Here is a 20,293-nt window from a genome sequence, read left to right as displayed (position 1 = left end):
CCTTTGGTTCAAACTTGTTCAAGTTCTCTTCACCATCTTTGAGAACATAACACTTGGCTCCAAAGACATGAAGATGTTTGACATAAGGTTTCTTGTTGTTATACAGATGAAATGGAGTTTTCATATGATCCTTATTGATCAAAGTTCTGTTCTGGGTATAGCAGGCAGTAGACACAGCTTCAGCCCAAAAGTACAGTGGAAGCTTCGCTTCAGCAATCATAGTCCTTGCAGCTTCGATCAGTGTACGATTCTTTCTTTCGACGACTCCATTCTGCTGAGGAGTCCTTGGTGCTGAATACTGCCTTCTAATTCCCTTTTCAGAGTAAAAGTTGATTAAAGTTTGATTCTTGAATTCTGTGCCATTGTCTGACCTTACAGCTTTGACTGGCACACCTTTATCCAATTCAACTAACTTTATATGATCAATCACTGTCAACGGGGTTTCATCCTTAGAAGCCAGGAAGTAAACCCAAGTAAATTTTGAGAAGTCATCCACAATAACCAAGGCATATCTTCCTCCATCAATGGATGCAACATTTACAGGGCCAAACAGATCCATATGTAACAAATGAAGTGGATCTGTAATGGTATTGATGGTTTTGCCTTTGTGAGATGCTCTCTTCGCTTTTCCTTTCTGACAAGCTTCACAAAGATCATCAGATGAGAATTCCAGGGAAGGCAAACCTCTCACTAGATCTCTCTTGACTAGAGAGTTCATGGTTTTGAAGTTGAGGTGTGAGAGCTTCTTATGCCATAACCAACTATCTTCAGCAGATGCTTTGGCGTAGAAACAGTGAACTTCGTTTCCTGGTCCTGAAGATAAATCAGCTACGAATATATTGCCTTTCCTTATGCCACATAGCGAAGGACGCTTATCCTTGATATGTTTAATGATACATATCTCCTTTTCAAAATGAACATAATATCCTTTGTCACAGAATTGACTGACACTCAGGAGATTATGTTGAAGTCCTTCAACTATTGCAATATCTTCTATGATGATCCTTCCAATTTTGTACTTGCCATATCCCACAGTACGACCTTTGCTATTATCAGCAAAACTGACTGTAGGGCCAGCTCCTTCTCTTATGTCCTCCAGCAGGGATTTGTTGCCAGTCATGTGCATTGACGCTCCACTGTCAAGCACCCAGGTAACACGAACAATTCCACTGGCACCCTGCAAAAGACAACTTGATTAGACATTCTTTGGGACCCACACTTGATTGGGTCCAGCAAACTTAAAAAACTGATTTCTATCAGGTGTAACAACAGAGCCCCTTGGACTGATACTTGGTTCAGATTTGACTGAACTTACTTCCTTAACAACAGCCTTATAAACCTTGGTTTTAGGCTTTGGAACATAAGTTTCCTTTCTCTTGTGAGAAGGACTAGCAGTCTTTGATCTAGCATGCTTGTTGTTTGTGTGTTGTCTAGGTGATGTGTTTTCATTTTTCGCATGCAAATTTTTAAAATAAGCAGACATCAAGTTGAAAGCACAAGTCATACAATTATCAACACCACAGTATTTATGACATGCATCAAAAGCAGGAACAACAGGAGTATCAGTCATAGTAGTAGGAACATCAATAGATTCTACTCTAACCTTATTATCAGATTTAAAGTTCTCAGTAGAATGACATCTATTGTTCTTGTTCTTACTATTCACAAAACTATTAGGCTTGTTGAATTTGGTTCTTTCAGAGTTGACACCTAAACCAGCTTTAGGCAACCTAACATTGCCTTTCACTTGATTGGTTTTAGTGATGTCGGGATCTCATCTTTCTTCTCATTACTCTCTTTCATTTTAAGGTCTTCCTGTTTGAGTTCATATTTAATGACAACAGGAGTTTCTAACAGAGGTTCAGCTTCTGAGGCCTTAAACAAAGGTTGAGGGGAATCTTTCAAAACAAAAGGAATTCCTCTCTCCTTTGCACTCTTCTTAAAGGGAGTAATGTTACTAGCCTTACCTACAGATTTGTTATAGTCAAAGCCTATTCCAACAGTTCTCTTGATCTCTTGTTTATCATTAAGTTCTTTGACTATCATGGAGGCATCTTTAAAGGCTTTACATTTCACTTTCTCTTCGTCTAGCTGAAGTCTTAAAGCAATCTCACCTTTCTCTAGAACTTTGACTTTAGCACATTGTAATCCTAAATCCATAGTCAATTGTTCTATTTTAGGTTTTAATACTTTCATCTCATTCATTTTATAAGCATGAATATCCAAGACTAAAGTATCAATTTTAAGATTGGCAGCTTTCAACCTTTTAATAGCATCATCTCTTTCGAGTCCTAATTGCATAAACAGTTTAGGGCATGTAGGATCTACCTGAAAGCTTCCAGCAGGAGGAGGTGAAGATGATCCAGCATTAGCCATGAGAGCAACATTCCCAATCTGCTCTTCTTCATCACTATCTGTATCATCCCAGCTTTTCCCTTCTGCTAGATATGATTTGCTCTTGAAGCTTTGACTTCCAGAAGTACCATGATGCTTTCTAACCAGTGCATCATACTTCTGCTTCAGCTCATCATACGAATCTTTTCTTTTTCCTTGAACCTTGGGCTGTTTGCATTCAGTTGCAAAATGTCCAGGTTCACCACAATTGAAGCATTTGAACTTGCTTCTGTCCACCATCCCAGTCTTGTATCCTCCTTTGCTTGTAGAAGATGAATAACCTCCTTTTTGAAACTTGTTGACAGTAGGTTTGTACTTGTAGGAGGGGTTCTTCCTGAATCTCATGTTTCCAAACTTCTTGGCAAACAGGGATAGAGATTGATCTTCTAACAGTTCAAGCTCTTCCATTGTATAGAACTCTTCGTCACCACTGGAAGAAGCAGTCTGACCCATCTCAGGTACAACAAGCTCCTGAGTAGTCTTAGAAGGAACAACAACATCCTTCTTCTTTTCTTCCAGTACAGGTGACTCAACAACTAGAGCTCTCGAATGGTTCTGTGTTTTACCCCAGCCATATCTCTGTTTACTCTGAACTTGCTCCAGTTCATAAGTTTTCAAAACTCCGTAGAGTCTTTCCAGAGAAATCTCATGCAGATCTCTGCTTTCCCTGATGGCAGTGATTCTGTGTTCCAGATGTTCGGGAAGGGTCAAGAGAAACTTCAAGTTGACTTCTTTCTTGTCGTAGAATTTCCCATTCAGATTTAAATTATTTATCAAATTATTAAGTCTGATAAATACTTCTGAAATCCCTTCACCGGGATGGGAACCAAACTGTTCATACTGAGCCATCAGTATCTCTTTCTTGTTTTCCCTAACTTCCTCTGAGCCTTCATTGATAATCTCTAATGTATCCCAGATTTGCTTGGCGTTCGTACAATTTACAACAGCATTGTACATCACTGGATTTAGAGATTCAACCAAGATTAGTTGAAGAGCATCATCTAAGTTCATTTGATCACTCTCTTCATCGGTGTACTCAGAAAGTTCTTTCGGAATGACCTGATGAGGTATCAACACACCATCCTCTTCGTGTGCTAAAATGACCTTCATCGGAGTAGTAACACCTTTGTCCAAAATCCCGATGTATTTTCTGTTCGCAGTGCGGAGGAATAGGAACATGTGCCTCTTCCATAGGCCAAAGTGTTCCTGGCTGAACGGTGGGATTTTAATGCTACTGATCTTTTGCGTACTCATTTTTTAAAGATTAAAATGAATAGTGTTTGGATGAGATTTGGATTACTGAAAGAAAAATATTTTAAATCAAAATTAATTTTTTTTAAAAAAAAATTAATTCGAATTAAAAAATATTTGAAATTGAAGTGAATAGTGTTTGGAGAGATTTGGATTTTTGAAAGAAAAAATATTTTAAATCAAAATTAATTTTTGGAATAAAATTAATTCGAATAAAAAATATTTGGACGTTACAGAGTGTGTATAGGATCTGATACTGAAAATGGTATCAACTGCTCTGATGCCAATTGTTAGGTCCAGATACGATTGTAGAAGGGGGGGTTGAATACAATCGTCACAAAATAATCGCGGCGGAATAATCTGATCGGAGTTTAACTTGTTAATCAGATTTAAATTAATTAATATAACAATTTTTAAGTCGTTATATAATTAATATGGTTCGTTTTAATGTCCACTAGTTCGTAGAATAAATTCGACAGGATGTATTCTAGTTTAGTGATTAAAACAACCGAATGATCAAAGCACAGGAAACTGTGGATTTAACGAATAGCAAGTTACAAACAACTTGAAAGTTTACAAGGCAATGAACATTGAACAAATGAAGTGGTGAAGCCATATATATAGGCAAACCATTGAACTTGTATGACAAAGCTAGGCATGACAACCCTTAGGAAGCTCTATGACAATTACACAAGTGCTATGACAAAAGGTATGACAATTACAAGCATTGTCATGGCACAAATGAGAAGGTATGACAATCTAAGGGAAGGTATGACAATCAGAATGACAATCAGTGGGAAGGTATGACAATTACAAGCATTGTCATGCTGATTTTGAATAGGTATGACATCCGTATGACAAACGGTATGACAAACGTGGGAAGGTATGACAATCGAACCTTGGAGGCTAAGTCATCAGGTGGTATGACAAACGGTATGACAAACGGTATGACAAACCAAGGCATTGTCATACCTTGAGACTTCGGTATGACAATGAGCCATTGTCATGCCTAAGTCATTCGGTATGACAAACCAAAGGTTTGTCATGCCTCCTGACTATGGCAGATGACATAGTGCGGTATGACAATCAAATAGATTGTCATACCGTGCTCAAAAACCATATAAAATGCAATTTCTTATATATAATTAATCCAATAATTATCCACTTAATTATATTAATTATATAAATTCATAAATTAAATTAATTCGAGTGTGAATTAATTTAATAAATAAATTACATAACTTATATAATTATTTTGAGATGTGAATTAATTAAAAGAATAATTATATTGAGCACAACTTCAGTAGCAGGTCTTCTGTCTTCCTTTAAACGATCTGATTCTTTGTCTTGATTGAACGACCACCTATTGTTGATGCAGAATATTTAATCGGAGTAGCTGACACACAAATGTACTGTCTGGTTCATCTGTATCTAGCTGAATCAAATATTCTTTATCAATTAAACATTTGTGAAGTGGCTTGTTCATCGAGTCTTTGTCTTCGTAGTTCTTCTTCATAAGTAGAAATAGTTTGGAATCTTCTGAATAAATAAAGTATTAAAACTTTATACCTTCTGGACTTCTGGACGTGCTACAAAATATTATTTGTACACTGAGGCTTGAACATATTAATGAACTTCTTTCAGTGGTGTGCAGCAGCATCCTGAAATTCTTCAGACATATGATTTTAATAAATCACTTGACGTTCTTCGTACGGATTCCTTCAATAGTTCTTGCTAATTTACTTTCTTTCTTATCAGAGTTGAGTTGATACTCTTAAATACAAATAGGCTTAACATATGCCTTTCAGAAGAAGAAAGGCACGTGTAACTTCTGTGATTATTTTCCCGGCACCGGCGAGGCAGAGTAACATTATTCCGGCTTCCTTGCCTGGAGGCTTTGCAAACTCAGTCCCTAAACACCACCGACCCGCCATCTTTTTCGGTAGTTGCAACCCTTGTGAGCAGCCTGTCATTCATATAAAAATAACGGATACCCCTTTAGTTAAGGCATAAAATTTTGGGCGTGTTGTATCAAATTCTCTCACAACACCTTGGAAACTCATTTTCCAGCTGCTGAGAAGTGATTCTGCGTGATGCATCTTTTTAATAATTGACTACTTTAATATGCACATGGAAAATGTTAAAAATGTAAAACTCAATCATAAAATGTCACATGCACTGCCTCATTATGTAGTCTAGTACTTCTTTATTTATTACTCCATGTTCATAATTTATTATTGTCAAAAGCTAAACTTAAATGCTTTCAATGGGTCATCAAACAAGCCTAAACCTCAGTGGAGAGGAAGTGGCTTTAGAGAAATTTGCAAATCTGTTGTATTTGTGAATTGGGTTAAATATCAAGTAGGTGACTAGTTGCGTCCAAAAAATTCAAATAGGTCACTCATTGTAAATTTGACTCAGATGAGTCACTCATTTGAAAATTTTTATCAAATATATCACTCTATCGTTGGTCGAAATTCTTAAAGTAGTATATATTGAGATTTGCACATCTTTTATGAATGGTATTGCATCCAAATGAAAGATTCTGAGTTCTAGTATTTTTGATAATATTGTTAGATTTTAACATTTTTATCAACTATTTATTTTTAATTTTTTATTTGATTAAATAAAAAACATTTTTATCAACTATTTTTTTTAATTTTTTTACTTGATTAAATAAAAATAAATAGTAGATAAATTTTTAAAAATCTTAAAATATTATCTAAAATACTAGATACGGAATTTTTCATTTGGATGTAATACCGTTCATGAAAATTGTGCAGAATTTAACATATAATACTTTAAGAATTTCGACTAACGATAGAGTGATATTTTTGATAAAAAAATTTAAAATGAGTGACTTATTTGAGTCAAATATATATGTAATGAGTGACCTACTTGAATTTTTTGGACGCAGCCAGTAGGGCTGAGCAACACCGAACCAGAACCGAACCGAACTGCGAAAATTCGGTCCGGTTCGGTTCTTTTTTTTCAAAATTTTGGTTTTTTCGGTTTTTCGGTCCAGACCGAATTAAATTTCGGTTCGGTCCGGTCCTTTTAAAAAAAATTCGGTTCCAGACCGAAAGAACCGAACTCTATATATTAATTAAATATAATATATATTAATATATTATAACTTATACGTGTACGCGTTCAGCCACACAACAGAGTAGCAGAAACCCGATTCCCACTTCCTTTCAGCCGCCTAAACAGTAAACCCTAAGTTCTAACTTCTAACCAAGAATCAATCCAAGCACAAGCATACACGATTTATACATATCTATCCAAGAATCTGTAATCAAGCATCAGAGATTCGATCGGAGACTCAAATTTTAGACTCTAATTGTTTGGTATTGTTCTAATCAAAGTATGTTGTTTCTGTTTTATCACCAGATAAATCTTTGTACTTTCTTTTGTTGAAAAATTTCTGTTGATTTTAAACCTTTGTTTCTTAATCTTGTATGTCATGGCATTTCCTGTTTGTTTTCAGTGTTCAAGTTCTGTTCGCTCTTTTTTTTTTGTTTTCTAAACGTGTTAATCGAAATTTGTTAACACTTTCAAACCTCCGAACTAGCACATTTGATTAGATTATGATTGTAATGATTTTTAAGTTTTGTAGAATTTGATTGCGGCTGCTGTACCTGTTGTTTGTTTTTTTAAGAAAATTCGGTTCTTAGAGAAAGAACCGAACCGAACAGAATTATTTCATATCGGTTCCGGTTCGGTCCATAACATAATTTCGGTCTGGTACGGTTTGGGAAAAAATAATAATTCGGTTTTCGGTTCTTTCGGTTCGGTCCGGTTCTGGACCGAACCGACCCAATGCTCAGCCCTAGCAGCCAGTCACGTACTTGATATTTAACCCTTTGTGAATAATAACCGAGAAATTTTCAACAATACAATTAATCCATTTAGTGTTTGTTTGGGGTTGAAGTTGTAAACCACACAGCAGCTTTTTATCAAACAACTCGTATAAAACTGTTTGGTAAACTCTGAAACAACTTTTTTTAACCACGCTTTTTGTCCAAAAGTTGCTTTTACAGAAAGCTGGTGTATCCCTACTTTTCACAAAAGATGCTCTTGCGCGCAGCTGTTACAGTTCCTGGTAACAAACCCTCACACTTGCAATTGTTTTATATGTAACTATGTTCTAGGGTTTATTCTTAAAATAAAATAACAAAACTAAATATTATCACTTTGTTGGTTCATTAATTTTAAAAAGAATTAATCATATTTAATTAACAAATTTGAAGAAGTTGATGAAAATATTGAGTAGAAATTGTTTTATATTATAAAAGTTGTTTTTATAAGCTGATGCACATATTTATAGATGTTTCGACTGAATACTAAAAATTAATATTTTTTTAATTATATTTTATGAATAAAAATTGATATTCAAAATTCATTAAAAGAAATTACAAAAATAATAATTTTTATCAGACAATCAATTTCACTAAACTTGTGTATCATGAGCCAAAGCATAAAATCATTACATCTAAATAAAAGTAAAATATGAGAGGGGATATTATAAAAGTAAAATGGTAGAAATATGAGAGGGGATATAATGATTTTATATTCCAAATAAAAATAAAATAAGATTTAGTACTCCAAATTAAAAATAAACCATTTCCTAAAATTATTAAATTAGCACTGTAAAAAAGCAAAAAACCTTCATAAATAGAAAAAATAGAGCGAAAAATAAATTGCAGTATTCAAGTACATGTAAAACACTTTTAACAATGTATTATAGTAAAAAAAACAATAACTCACTTTCTTATCAATATAGGGTGTTGGCCCTGAATACCCGTATATTCATGATTAATGCCCTAAATATCAGGGTCCAAAAAAATGGCCCCCAACTATCATTTAGTAACACCACATCGTCTAGCGTCTTGGTTATTACCAAAAACGTTAGACGATATAGCGTTCTGTTAGGTTATCCTGACAGAACGCTACATCGTGTGGCGTCTAATTAGGTTAACCCTAATTAGAACGCTACATCGAGTCGCGTCTTATTAGGTTAACCCTAATAAACGCTACACGCCGTAGCGTTTTGCTGGGGTTAAAACAGCAAAACGCTACACTCTCTAGCGTTTTCATCCTAAAACTGAAAATGCTAGATTATCAGCGTCTCTAACTGGTATTTGAGGATATTTTTTCCAACTATGTTATGTTGGACATTACTCCAAGAATATTTGAGATTTGGGGCCATTTTTTATCAGTATATAAGGTAAGCATGATCCTGTAAAGTTTGAGTTTGTTTTAAAGACAGGGCAGGGCAAGAAAAAAGAAACTGAGCAACTGTGGCTACGGTTGAAAAATAACTGGTACGCTCACTTCTCAATAAACTCATGTATATATTATTCATGTAATATTATGTTTTTGTTGTGCTTGTTCATGCTGCACTTAATTTTGTTATAGTTTCTGTACATAGCCGACCTAAGTAAATATTTTAGCTACAAAGTGGTGCCCATCCTCTTCCTAGCAAAGTTTTCTTATTGTTGCTTATTATGTACGAGTACGACATGATTTTCCAAATCTTGTATGATAAATATCTTGTTTATTACAAGTTATATGAGTGGTAGGGTAATGCAGAAGCCATAACAAGTCAAAAGATTTGCGGCCATCTTGATATAAAATTTTGTAATCATGTTTATATGTTCATTGCTCCGCTTCTGTTTCTTCTGTTTTTGCATTCATCTCGTATCAAATGGATCAAAATTCATTCGCTTATTTTTATTTATTTTAGATAAAATATGGCACAAAACACAGAAAAATAATCTACAGAGGAACCTAATGATACTACAAAAACAAAGGCCAAATGGACAATGAATACAACACATATATTTTGTGATGTTTGCATAGCTGCCATCAACAAAGGATTGCGGCCTTCTACACATTTTAGTACAGAAGAATGTATTGTTGTTTCTAACTTTCAAAAATTAAGTGGGTTAAATTATGAAAAACCGAAACTAAAAAATAAGTGGGACTTAATGAGGTCAGAATGCAAACTTTGGAAAGAATTAATAGGCAAAGAAACTGGATTGGGTTGGGATCCAAGATTGGAGACCGTGGATGCATCTCCTGATTGGTGGAAAGCAAAAATTCAGGTAAATTTTATTTAGTAATTCATTTAGTTTTTTTTTTATCCAAATGAATTTAAAAAAATATTAAATAATATGTATTGATGATTCACTTGTAGATGAATAAAGAGTGCTTTGGATTCCAAAAGAAGGGAATAGATCCTGATATCGTCAGCAAAAATGATTTTATGTTTGGAAGTACAGTTGTCACAGGAGAATTTGCTTGGGCTCCTTCTTCAGATGCAGATGTACTAGCAAAAAAGGATCAAAACGAGGATGATATTATTAGTTTGAATGATTCTTGCCGATGATCCGTAAAAAAGAGTATGGTTAGCTTCATAGAGGAAGATGATATTATTTCAGACGATAATTTTAACATTGGTAAGAAACGGAGAACACACAAAAGAAATATTGAATCTGGTCAGGGTACAGGTACAAGTACAAAAGATAAAGGAAAGAAACAGAGAATGAGTAGTGCTTCAAAATTACGTTCGGATATATCAAAACTGGTGGAAACAATTGAAAAGAGAAGTGGTACCTCTGAAGTTGGTTGTACTATAAAAGGAGTTATGTATGATTTGTATGCCATTCCAGATATCCCCAAGAACACTGAATTGTACTATTTTGTTGTGACGATATTTGAACAGAAAGCAAAAAGGGAGTTGTGGAAACACCTAAAGACAACAGAAGCTAAAGTTGGTTAAAATATCAAAAAGAACAACAAGACATGAGAAATTCGAAGTATTAATTAAATTTAGTCATCTCAGAATACTTTTATTTACTTAAATATTTGTTGAGGAGTTTTAGTCTCTTATATTCAGCTTTATTCCCTGACATTGAAATCTAATTTTGGTGTGTTATTATTTTTTATGAACTATTCTAGCTTATTACTAAATATTAGTTGTTTGCCAATTTTTTTTGTATTGTTATATTGATATGTATAAATGACGTGGGTATTCAAGATCACATCACAGATGAGATAGTTGATGATACAGATGAGTTCTTGGATTTGATAGTGTGCACAACTGCTGCAATTACAGAGTATTATTGCACATTTATTCATAAAATTCCTTGTATGACATCTTATCAAACAGGTCATAAATGGATGCAATAAATATTATCTATGAATGACATAGGTGCAAGATTATGTCCAGGAAGGAAAAAGAAACATTTTTCCAGCTCTCTCATGACTTGGAAAATATTTATGAGCTAAAACCATCCCGGAGGATGTCAGTTATCGAAAAAGTCGGAATTTTTGTGTTCATTTTAGCTCAAGGTGCGTCAAATAGACATGCAAAAGAACGTTTTCAATATTCTGGTGAAACAATAAGTAGAGTTTTCCATGAAGTTTTACGGTCAGTCTGCTCATTTGCAAAAGAACTGATAAAACCTGACGATCCAGAATTTAAGAAGATCGCATCCCATAGACTTAATGATCAGAGGTATATACCTCATTTTAAGGTATAAATTTTTTTCACAACTTCTTTAGCATTCTCCTATAATAACTATGACGCTACACCTATAATTATACTTTAACAAATATATATTCTATGTCTATGTAGGATTGTATCGGTGCTATTGATGGTACTAATGTGCATGCATGTGTACCCATAAATGATCAAGTGCAATTTATTGGAAGGAAGAATTTACCAACACAAAAATGTGATGGTTGTATGTAGCTTTGACATGCGCTTTACCTTTGTTTTAGCAGGCTGAGAAGGGACAGCTCATGATACCCGTATTTTTAATGTGGCAGTTAATACGCCACAGTTGAATTTTCGATCTCCACCACAGAGTAAGTTCCATTAATACACACGTGTGCACACACATAAAAGTATTTGTTAGATATGATTATCATTTTACTTTTATATGTAGAATATTATTGGGTAGATGCTGGATACCCACAAACATTAGGATATCTTGGTCCTTACAAAGGAGTTAGATATCATCTTCCTGATTTTCATCGTGGACAAGCACCAGAGGGTTACCAAGAAATATTTAATAAAGTACATTCATCCCTTTGGAGTTGTATTGAAAAGAAAATTTGGAGTTTGGAAGAAAAGATGGAAGATTTTGGCATACATGCCACAATATTCATTTAGATCTCAAAGAGATATAGTTGTGGCATCCATGGCATTGCGTAATTACAACAGGTTGAGCTCTATTAAAGATACCATTTTTCATGAAGTTGATATGCATCCAGAATTTGTGCCAAGAGATATTCTTCTAGATCGTCGACCACAAGTTTTAGAGTAAAGTCAAAAAAATGATAGGGCAAGTGAGATGAACATTATCTACCATCAAATAGCTCATAGTTTAATGATGTAAAACTTATAAATTATATATTTTAGCTTAGTAAAAAAATTACACTACTCAATTTATTAAAGTTTGACTTAATTTTTGTCAAAATTATTTTTTTATTTTCTAATTTTTACACAATTATATTTGTTGTTCAATATTGGTCTATGAAATAATAAATAAAAGATTCTTTTATTTATAATAATAACTCTAAACAGCACTTTAACAAAAAAATTACCAAACAGTTTGTTTTTAACTTTTACTCAAACAACACATTTGAAATCAAGTTTACCAAACAATCTCAGCTTCTACAAACAGCACTTTTTTAAACAGCACTTTTACTCACAGCAATAGCAATTTTGAACATCAACCCCAAATAGACCCTTAGAGGAATGGGAATTGTTACGATGTTCAAGTCGATCCACACAACATGTATGCAAAGAATTGAAAGAAGGAAATCGAAAATGGAGGCTAGCTAGAAACACTGATTTCTGTACAGAAGCCTTAAAAGAACTTGACAAGTAAGGTTCACTGACCTTATTTATTATATAATTTACAAATTATAATTATCTATTATTGGATGTCTCATGACAAAAATTATAATTGGTTATAGGGCAATGAGGCTTGTTATAAAGGCAAGGCCTGTGTGGAATGGTGGAGACAAATTTCTAGTCATAATGACGATGAGAGGCATGAAATAGTCGTGGACTTGCAGAACTGGGAATGTGCTTGTCGAAAGTGGCAACTTAAAGGTATAGGCTTAATGCTCTGTTTGGTCACTATACTAAACCAAAACTTTCAGTTGGCCTACCGAGTGAAAAAGTTTTCAAATAAAAAATTAAGTATATAAAAACTTTCAATAACAAGATCAAGTTTAAAAAAGGTTTCAACATCGTTAAGTAGTCTTTGACTTTAACGGTAAACGTTAACTTTAACGGAATTGCATGTTTTTATCAGCTTGCATCCCTGTTTTTGCTTTAGTTCTCTCATCTCTCTCATTCAGCCCGCCCCGGCTTGCACTCTGTAGAAAAACACAAGAGGAACAACGGGTAAGCACATATATAGGTGTTACAAACAAATTACCTAAGAAGCAAACTTGTGGAAGCTCTTAACTTTCTTGTCCAGCTTTGTGTTCCCAAGCTTCCTGTTGTCCTCAACAAATATAACATGCTGAGCTTGTACATACTGGGATATAACATGCGTCAGGTCTTAACATGTCTTTGTCTGCTCAGAAATCTTCCATGCTTGAAAGATCTTTTCATAGGACTGGTAAGAACTAGACCTTACTTTAAGAAATGTGGTAAGAACTAGACCTTGTTTTAAGAAATGTGGCAACAAGTTTCGATCCACCAGCATTTATGTATTGTGATCTGGTACTTGAAGAGAACATATATTCAATTGTTTATTTAGCTGATTATTTTACAGAAAAGAAGTACATGAACTACATGCATGATTGTTATAAAAGAGAGCGTTATCTTAATGTCTGTAACAGAATATTGGAACCAATAAATGGTTAGGAGTTTTGAGACCAAGTAGATGAATTAGGTACTCTTCCTCCACTTATAAAAAAGGCTCACGGGAGGCCTAAAAATATAGAAGCAAAAAAGAATGATTTGGAGGTTGAAGCAAGACAATCTGACCCCACAATGTTAAAAGAAAGCACACTAGTTTAAGATGTGGGATTTGTCAAGAATATGGTCACAATTCAAGAACTTGCAAAAAGAAGGTATGTAACAAAAATTTAGTTTTGATTTGGTAATTTGATCTAATTAACCTTTTGTATAATTTACTGAAATTTAGGCTGAGAATAATGAAAAGGAGATGGAAGAAGTACTAGGTTTTGTTGGTGATGAAGAAGTAAGTGGAGTGGACAATTCCAAAAGACCACCAAAATGTAATTATTGCAAAGAGATGGGGCACAATTCCACGACATGTAAGGTAATTACTACACTATGTGTTCAATTTACTAATTAATTTGCCATAATTATGCATTTTTCTTACACGTGTTCTATTTCATAAACTTGATGAGAAGAACAAAAAGAAAGAAACATTATTTGAAAATCAAGGAGCTCAGACCTCACACTAAATGGACACTAATAGCAACACAATAATCAGTTCCAACATGAAAGGAGCTACACATGGAGGTACTGCCAGACCATTTTAGCCTCCAGCAAACTTTGGACCTCTAGGTGTAGAAGATAAATCCTATGTTTCAAAGAAAAAGACATTTACTTCTTTGAGGAATTTAGAGAAGGCTACAATTAAAAGGCAAATGGGACTTGGCAAGAAAGATTGATCATTGAATTTTTATTGTCTAGGATTATGCTTTTGAAAACTATGTATTATATTTCTTAGACTTTGTTTAAATCAAGTATGTTGCACATTACAACTATGAACTACCAATTATCTCAAAATTTATTTCTGATACTTGGGAATATTCGAATGGTTAACTTTTGGTACAATATGTATTTGAATGACTAGCTCCGACAACATGTTTATGGAAATATTCAGTTATTTAACTAGTGTCTTCAGACTTCTTTTCACTCATGTTATTACACAAAGCAGCACATCATTTTATAATAAAGTCTATTATTATCACATCCCTTCAACATCAACCTTTTTACATATCATATAGGAAATAAGTGCAACCAGAATGAAGAGGGAAAAGCTACAGGAACAATGGATGCTTCCATTTTTCTTAAGGACATGTTCTGCCAGTTTTGCTTCAAACTCCGTTTTTTCTTCTTCAAGCTGTTAATTCTTCGAATAAGACCTGGGATAATAACCTGAGCTCTACTACAAACAGGTTCCTCCAACCATCAGAATGACTTGTTGCACCTACGATCAACATATGCCGCAAAACACCTCCCAAGATTTGATTGAGTCCAGGATGTTTGTTGGACCACAATATTGCCGCATAAACATTTCTCAGCCACGTTTGAAGCTGTGCTAATTAAATTAAGTGGAGAGGAACAAGATTTCAGAGCCTCTGATGTATTCCATGTCGAAGGAGATACATACAAGCATAATACATAAGTATAAACGTGGCGGGTTTAATAAATAAGGATTGCAAAGTGTATATCTTCAAACGTTTAGGTGCAAAGTGTAATAAGATAAAATTAAAGGGGTACGAACTGCAATTAAGTCAATATAAATTAAAAGTTTTTTTTCAACAGTCTCAAACTGGGAGCCATTATATGACTATTGCTTATTTTTTTTATAATAAATATTCATTCACTCCATTTTGAATTTGAATTTTTATAATAGTCGAGTTCACACAAGAACGAAATATAGTATAGAACGTGAATAAAGAGCATGGTTGGAATCTAACACTATTAATAATGTACTAACTTGTTAAAAATTTACTATTTTATATTTAGAATGCATTTTGAAGATAGTCTTACCTGCGTAGCTCAACATCTGAGGGCCGCGGCTCTGAGATGTTTGATTTGGTTGCAACCATTTTTGATTTGGTTTACATATTTAAACAATTAAACCTAATATTTGTGCGACATGATGAAGTCCATTGGTGGATTATCTATCCGACTCCATAAACCAGTCCAGTATCTAGAAAGACAGCCTGACCTATCTGTCCGACCTATAAACCAGTCTAGCATCATATATCCAGTTCGTATGAAAGTTAAAATAAACCTTTTTTAGCTAAACATGTAAATGAAATCATGTAAACAGATGTTCTTTCTTAGAAACATTACTTCTAGTTGTTAATTAAAGCTGTTTTTGTTAAGATAAGCCAGAACAGACCTAACATCTCCACAAATACATTACGCACTGATGCAACAAGACCATACAGTGATCATGCAAACATTATACAACAAGATTATCAAACTAAGAACATAAGTATCATCCCCTTATAAGTGTTAAGCCAATAGCTGTAACAATTAGAGTTGATGGCACTCCGAATTTAAGGTGGCTCCAGAATGTAAGATTGTATCCAAGGTGTTGAGCGCGGCGAGCTTGTTCACAGACAATTAAGTTTGCAGCTGATCCCAACAGTGAGAGATTTCCAGCAACAGTACTGACCCAAGCCAAGATCAGCCAAGCCGTTTTCTCTTTTTGTGGAGATATTGCAGCAGCCGATATTGCTACCCGTCCTCCAAGCAACAAAACTGTAATGGTAGGAGTAGTTAGTGAGATTATATTATTGTCTAGGATGCATGCAGCAATAAAGTACTTTCCTATATCCTATTTGACAAGTGACTTGTTACTTTTGAACAATTATGCCTATCATAAGCAGAGAATCACTACTATATCTAGATATAACAAGGAGGCAGCACTGACGTACCAGTTGGTACATTTGAGGCCAAATTTGAGAGAACTAGTATGACAATTGCAAGTATTGCTACCCCAGAAACATGATCAATCTGTGCAAGAGGCTCCATGAAGTCCCATAGAGCACTCGGAATTCCTGTCTTGTTAAAGCCATCAACAGTAATAAACATCCCGCAGAAGAATATTAAGAGTGAATAAGATACCTGGATACAGAAGCAAAATATGTAATGAATAATAATTTCGCAGACCAACACCATAAGATGTTGCCTACTGTGCAGACGTTCACTTAGGTTAAGAAAAGGATCTTTCATATATGTACATATTAAGAGGATGATATGCAGTTGTAATTATTACCTTTTCCAAAGATGGCCGAGCGTCCTTAAAATCAAGAACTATGAGAGCAAGTGCAGCTGTTACAGCAGTCCATGACATATTCAACCCCATAAGCAAAGCAATCAGCATTCCAACAGTAACAAGATACACACATGTCTTCCACAAAATTCTCCTCCATTTTGTTTTCAGTCCTTTCTCCTCTGCCATAGGCCTAACAACATTATCGATATTAGCCAAACCATTTACCGATGGAACCGGACTTGAAAGTGAAGTTCCTTCCTCTTTCTGCAAAGGCTCGACTATTCTTGTGTCTTTTGGTTCTATCTCTCCGTTAAGGCCTTTGTTGTTCAGGAACTCACTTGCAATACTACGGTTCCTAAGTGTATCGTCAGCAGACCAGTTAATATTAGGAGAGCCTCTAACACTCAGTGATTCTAATGTATATCTTAAATCTTCAGAGTTTAAAGAGGTGAGATGTGACATTGTTGCGGGGGAAAAACGATGAGACACCACTTCTTCAGCAGGAACAACTTCACAGGAAGCATCTTCAACATCCTTCGGATCAGATAACAACTTCCAATACATACATAAAAGAACTAAGGTATTCACAATAACTCCAACAGCCATTGCAGGAAAAAGTCCAATTAAAAATTCCCCAAAAGTAATCTTACTCTGCACGGCTATAACAAGGTTTTGAGGGTTCCCAATTGGTGTTGCTGAAGATCCAATATTTGCACTCGAGGCAAGCGCTAAAAGAAAAGGGTGAGGTGGAAGGTTGTGTTGCCTCGCAATTTTCAAGACAAACTCTGTCAAAACAACACAGGTGGTATCATTAGTAAAAAGAGCACTGGAAATGGCAGAAATAACACATAGCCGACAAAGCAAGTCTTTGGGTCCCTTGCTTTTCCATGACAGCAATTTACCCAAGTATCCAAACATATCAGCTCTTTCTAGATAGACACTAACCACCATTGTACCAAATAGCAGACCAAGTATTGGAAGATCAATAGCAGCATATGCTTGATCTGGAGTCATGACTTGAAAAAGAACCATGAGCATAGCCCCAAGGAGAGACCCTGCGGTTCTTCCAATAGGTAAGAATGGCACAGCTGGAAATACTGCCAGTACCCAAAAGACAGCAAAGGCAAATGAGCCTAGAACCACTTTCACTGTAGGAGCCATTGCCATGTTCGCGACCTTATGAATTTTGCTATTAATATGAAACTTGAAATTTGCGAATCTACAAAGACCTGAAATACATGAAAAGCGAATTTATACACAGAAGTGGTAACTTAAGTATCAACTAGTCTATATACTAAGTGTAAACTTGAGTGGAAAGTAGGTATCAGCTAAGTATATTCTTGAGTGAAAATTAAGTATTAACCGAATTACAACTAGTCTATATTCTTTCTTTCAAGTGCAGCACTCAGCAGTTAGAAGTATACACAGAAATGACATAAACTAAATTTTAAGCCGGAAGTTTAGAGACATGACCTGGAATACACAAACAACTAAGTATAAACACCAGTGGAAACTAAAGTATCAAGTAGTCTATAAACTATTAAGCAGGAGCCAAGTACCAAGTAGTTTAAGATCTTTCTTTCACATGCAGTGATGCAGCTATCCATAATCAGAAATTTACATATAAATACATAATTGACAAATAAAAACTCCTTTCAAATCTACAGATTCAGACAGAAGATCTGATATACACAAAAGAAAGTATAGATGAAATGGAAGCAGGCACCAATTAATTTATAAATCTTGAGTGGAAACTAATTTACAACGAGCCAATAATTCAATCCGCTAGTCAAAACATCTAATTCAACCAGCTAGTCAAAATATCTAATTTAATCAGCTATCAGCTAACCGCTAATTCCTAAACAGGGATTGGAACTCCTCTTGAGGCTAGATATTTAGAAAGAAGGTCTAAAATACACAAACAGAAAACTAACTACGCATAAGTGGCAAGTGGGAACTAATGCTCAGTCCAAATTGAAATGAATTTTGCTATCTTGTCAATAAAAATTTCACATTGTCAATTCAAAGAAAATCAAAATCACGATCCATTCAACCATAACCTATATAAACTAGAATTCAATCTCATTCAGATTCAGAAAAGAAAAAAAAATCGAACATTTCTATAACCTATTCATATCCTTGATGAAAGTGATCAAAGAAAATCACGCTCTTTCATTTTCAACCACCACCCCCTCTATATTGTTCACTCTACATTCATATTTGTTAACAACAAATTTGCTCTTATTCCGTTCCTTTCGACCATTAACCATACAGAGCATATCTGCGCTTCCGATTTTCGGTATACATAATTGTCTCAATGAGACAATGAAGTAAGACACTTGTATACTAAATAGTGAAACAACCCAATGAAACTAAAAAGGCAGATCAGATCATCACTCATGTTCAAGAAAAGCCCCAGAAACATTGATCTCCGTTACTCCTCAAATTATTTCAGCCGCAACTAAAATTCAAACGCTCATCTCATCTAAAATCTTAACACATCAGATAAAAGCGCGGAATAATATAAGCATAATCTAATATTATTCGACACTCCACTCAATCGTACGATTCAAAAAACAATAGTTAATCAAACTGGATGAAAGGACTCAAATCCGAAATAAGTAACTAGTTTATTTTAATATCTTAAAAATTAAGATGAGAATAAATAGTAAACAATTCGAGCGGAGATATTAAGTACCTGAGCAGAAAGTAGTGAAGAAAAGCTTAAAAGCAGAATCAGCAAAAGTTGAAGTGGAGATGAGATACGGGGGTTCTCAAGTGCTGCAAACCCAAAAAGAAATAATAGAACAGTTTTGTATCACGAGTCCGACGTATATCAACTTTACAATCAGCTCAAAAACGACACGTCAGTTCCGCATGATAGATCATCACATCAATAATACTACTAGGGTCCTGTTTATACCCTAGGCTTCTCCTTCTCTAAAAAAATGAAATTATACTCTCCTTTTCAAATTTATGGATTTAGATGATTATTATGATTAAACTAATTTTGTTTTGAATAAATAAAAATTAACTTTATTTTATATTATATGTTTAGAATTCTTTGTTTATATATTTTTAATAATTAGTAGATTATTATTAAAATTGTCATTATTAACTATACATGTTATGTTAGTATTTTATTATAAATTTAATTATTTTTTTTAAAGTTTTTTTTATTGATTGACTAATTTTTTTGTGAATAGTTAATATATAATTTTTATTCTTGTCACATATTATATATTATAAGTATTATTTATTTTTTGTGTTATATAAAATATATTTAAATTTAATTTATTTAACAAAAATATAAAATGCTACTTAGACAATGTATATTTTTTAGACGTTTTTCTTGTTTTAAGTTTTAAATTAATTTAAAAGAGAATAATATTTATGTGGTATATACACTCCATAAAAGAGAATAATATTTATATACTTTACAGAGAATAATATTTATGTGTTATATACACCGCATAAAAGAGAATAATATTTATTATATATTCTCTTTAAGTACATAAATATCACCGTAACCACGAAGTCCTTTACAACATTGCACAGCCTTGTTAAAGTAAAAGAGAGAAACAATATAAACAGCAAACCATGCAGCTAGAAAGCAAGAAGGA

At 34.1% G+C, this 20,293-nt stretch overlaps 1 protein-coding gene across 3 annotated transcripts; it reads right to left on the bottom strand.

The window, feature by feature from the left end:
* Positions 1-14,490: 14,490 nt before the first annotated feature.
* Positions 14,491-19,525, bottom strand: LOC108211486 (silicon efflux transporter LSI3). Of its 3 annotated transcripts, none has more exons than XM_064088545.1 (4): positions 19,369-19,525; positions 16,671-17,899; positions 16,330-16,519; positions 14,491-14,975 (listed from the first exon to the last, which is right to left on the bottom strand). In XM_064088545.1, the coding sequence occupies exons 2-4, from the start codon at positions 17,835-17,837 to the stop codon at positions 14,773-14,775; spliced, it is 1,560 nt and encodes a 519-aa protein (XP_063944615.1). In that variant the 5' UTR covers positions 17,838-17,899; positions 19,369-19,525; the 3' UTR covers positions 14,491-14,772. The 3 variants fall into 3 exon arrangements, with proteins under 3 accessions (XP_063944615.1, XP_063944616.1, XP_017238583.1); XM_064088546.1 differs by having other exon boundaries at positions 14,491-14,970; XM_017383094.2 differs by lacking the exon at positions 14,491-14,975 and adding an exon at positions 15,781-16,153.
* Positions 19,526-20,293: the final 768 nt, after the last annotated feature.

Source organism: Daucus carota, chromosome 3 (genome assembly GCF_001625215.2).
Source record: "Daucus carota subsp. sativus chromosome 3, DH1 v3.0, whole genome shotgun sequence".
Lineage (NCBI taxonomy): Eukaryota > Viridiplantae > Streptophyta > Magnoliopsida > Apiales > Apiaceae > Daucus > Daucus carota.
Note: the sequence above shows the minus strand (reverse complement) of the source record. Positions and strands in the feature narration are given on the sequence as shown.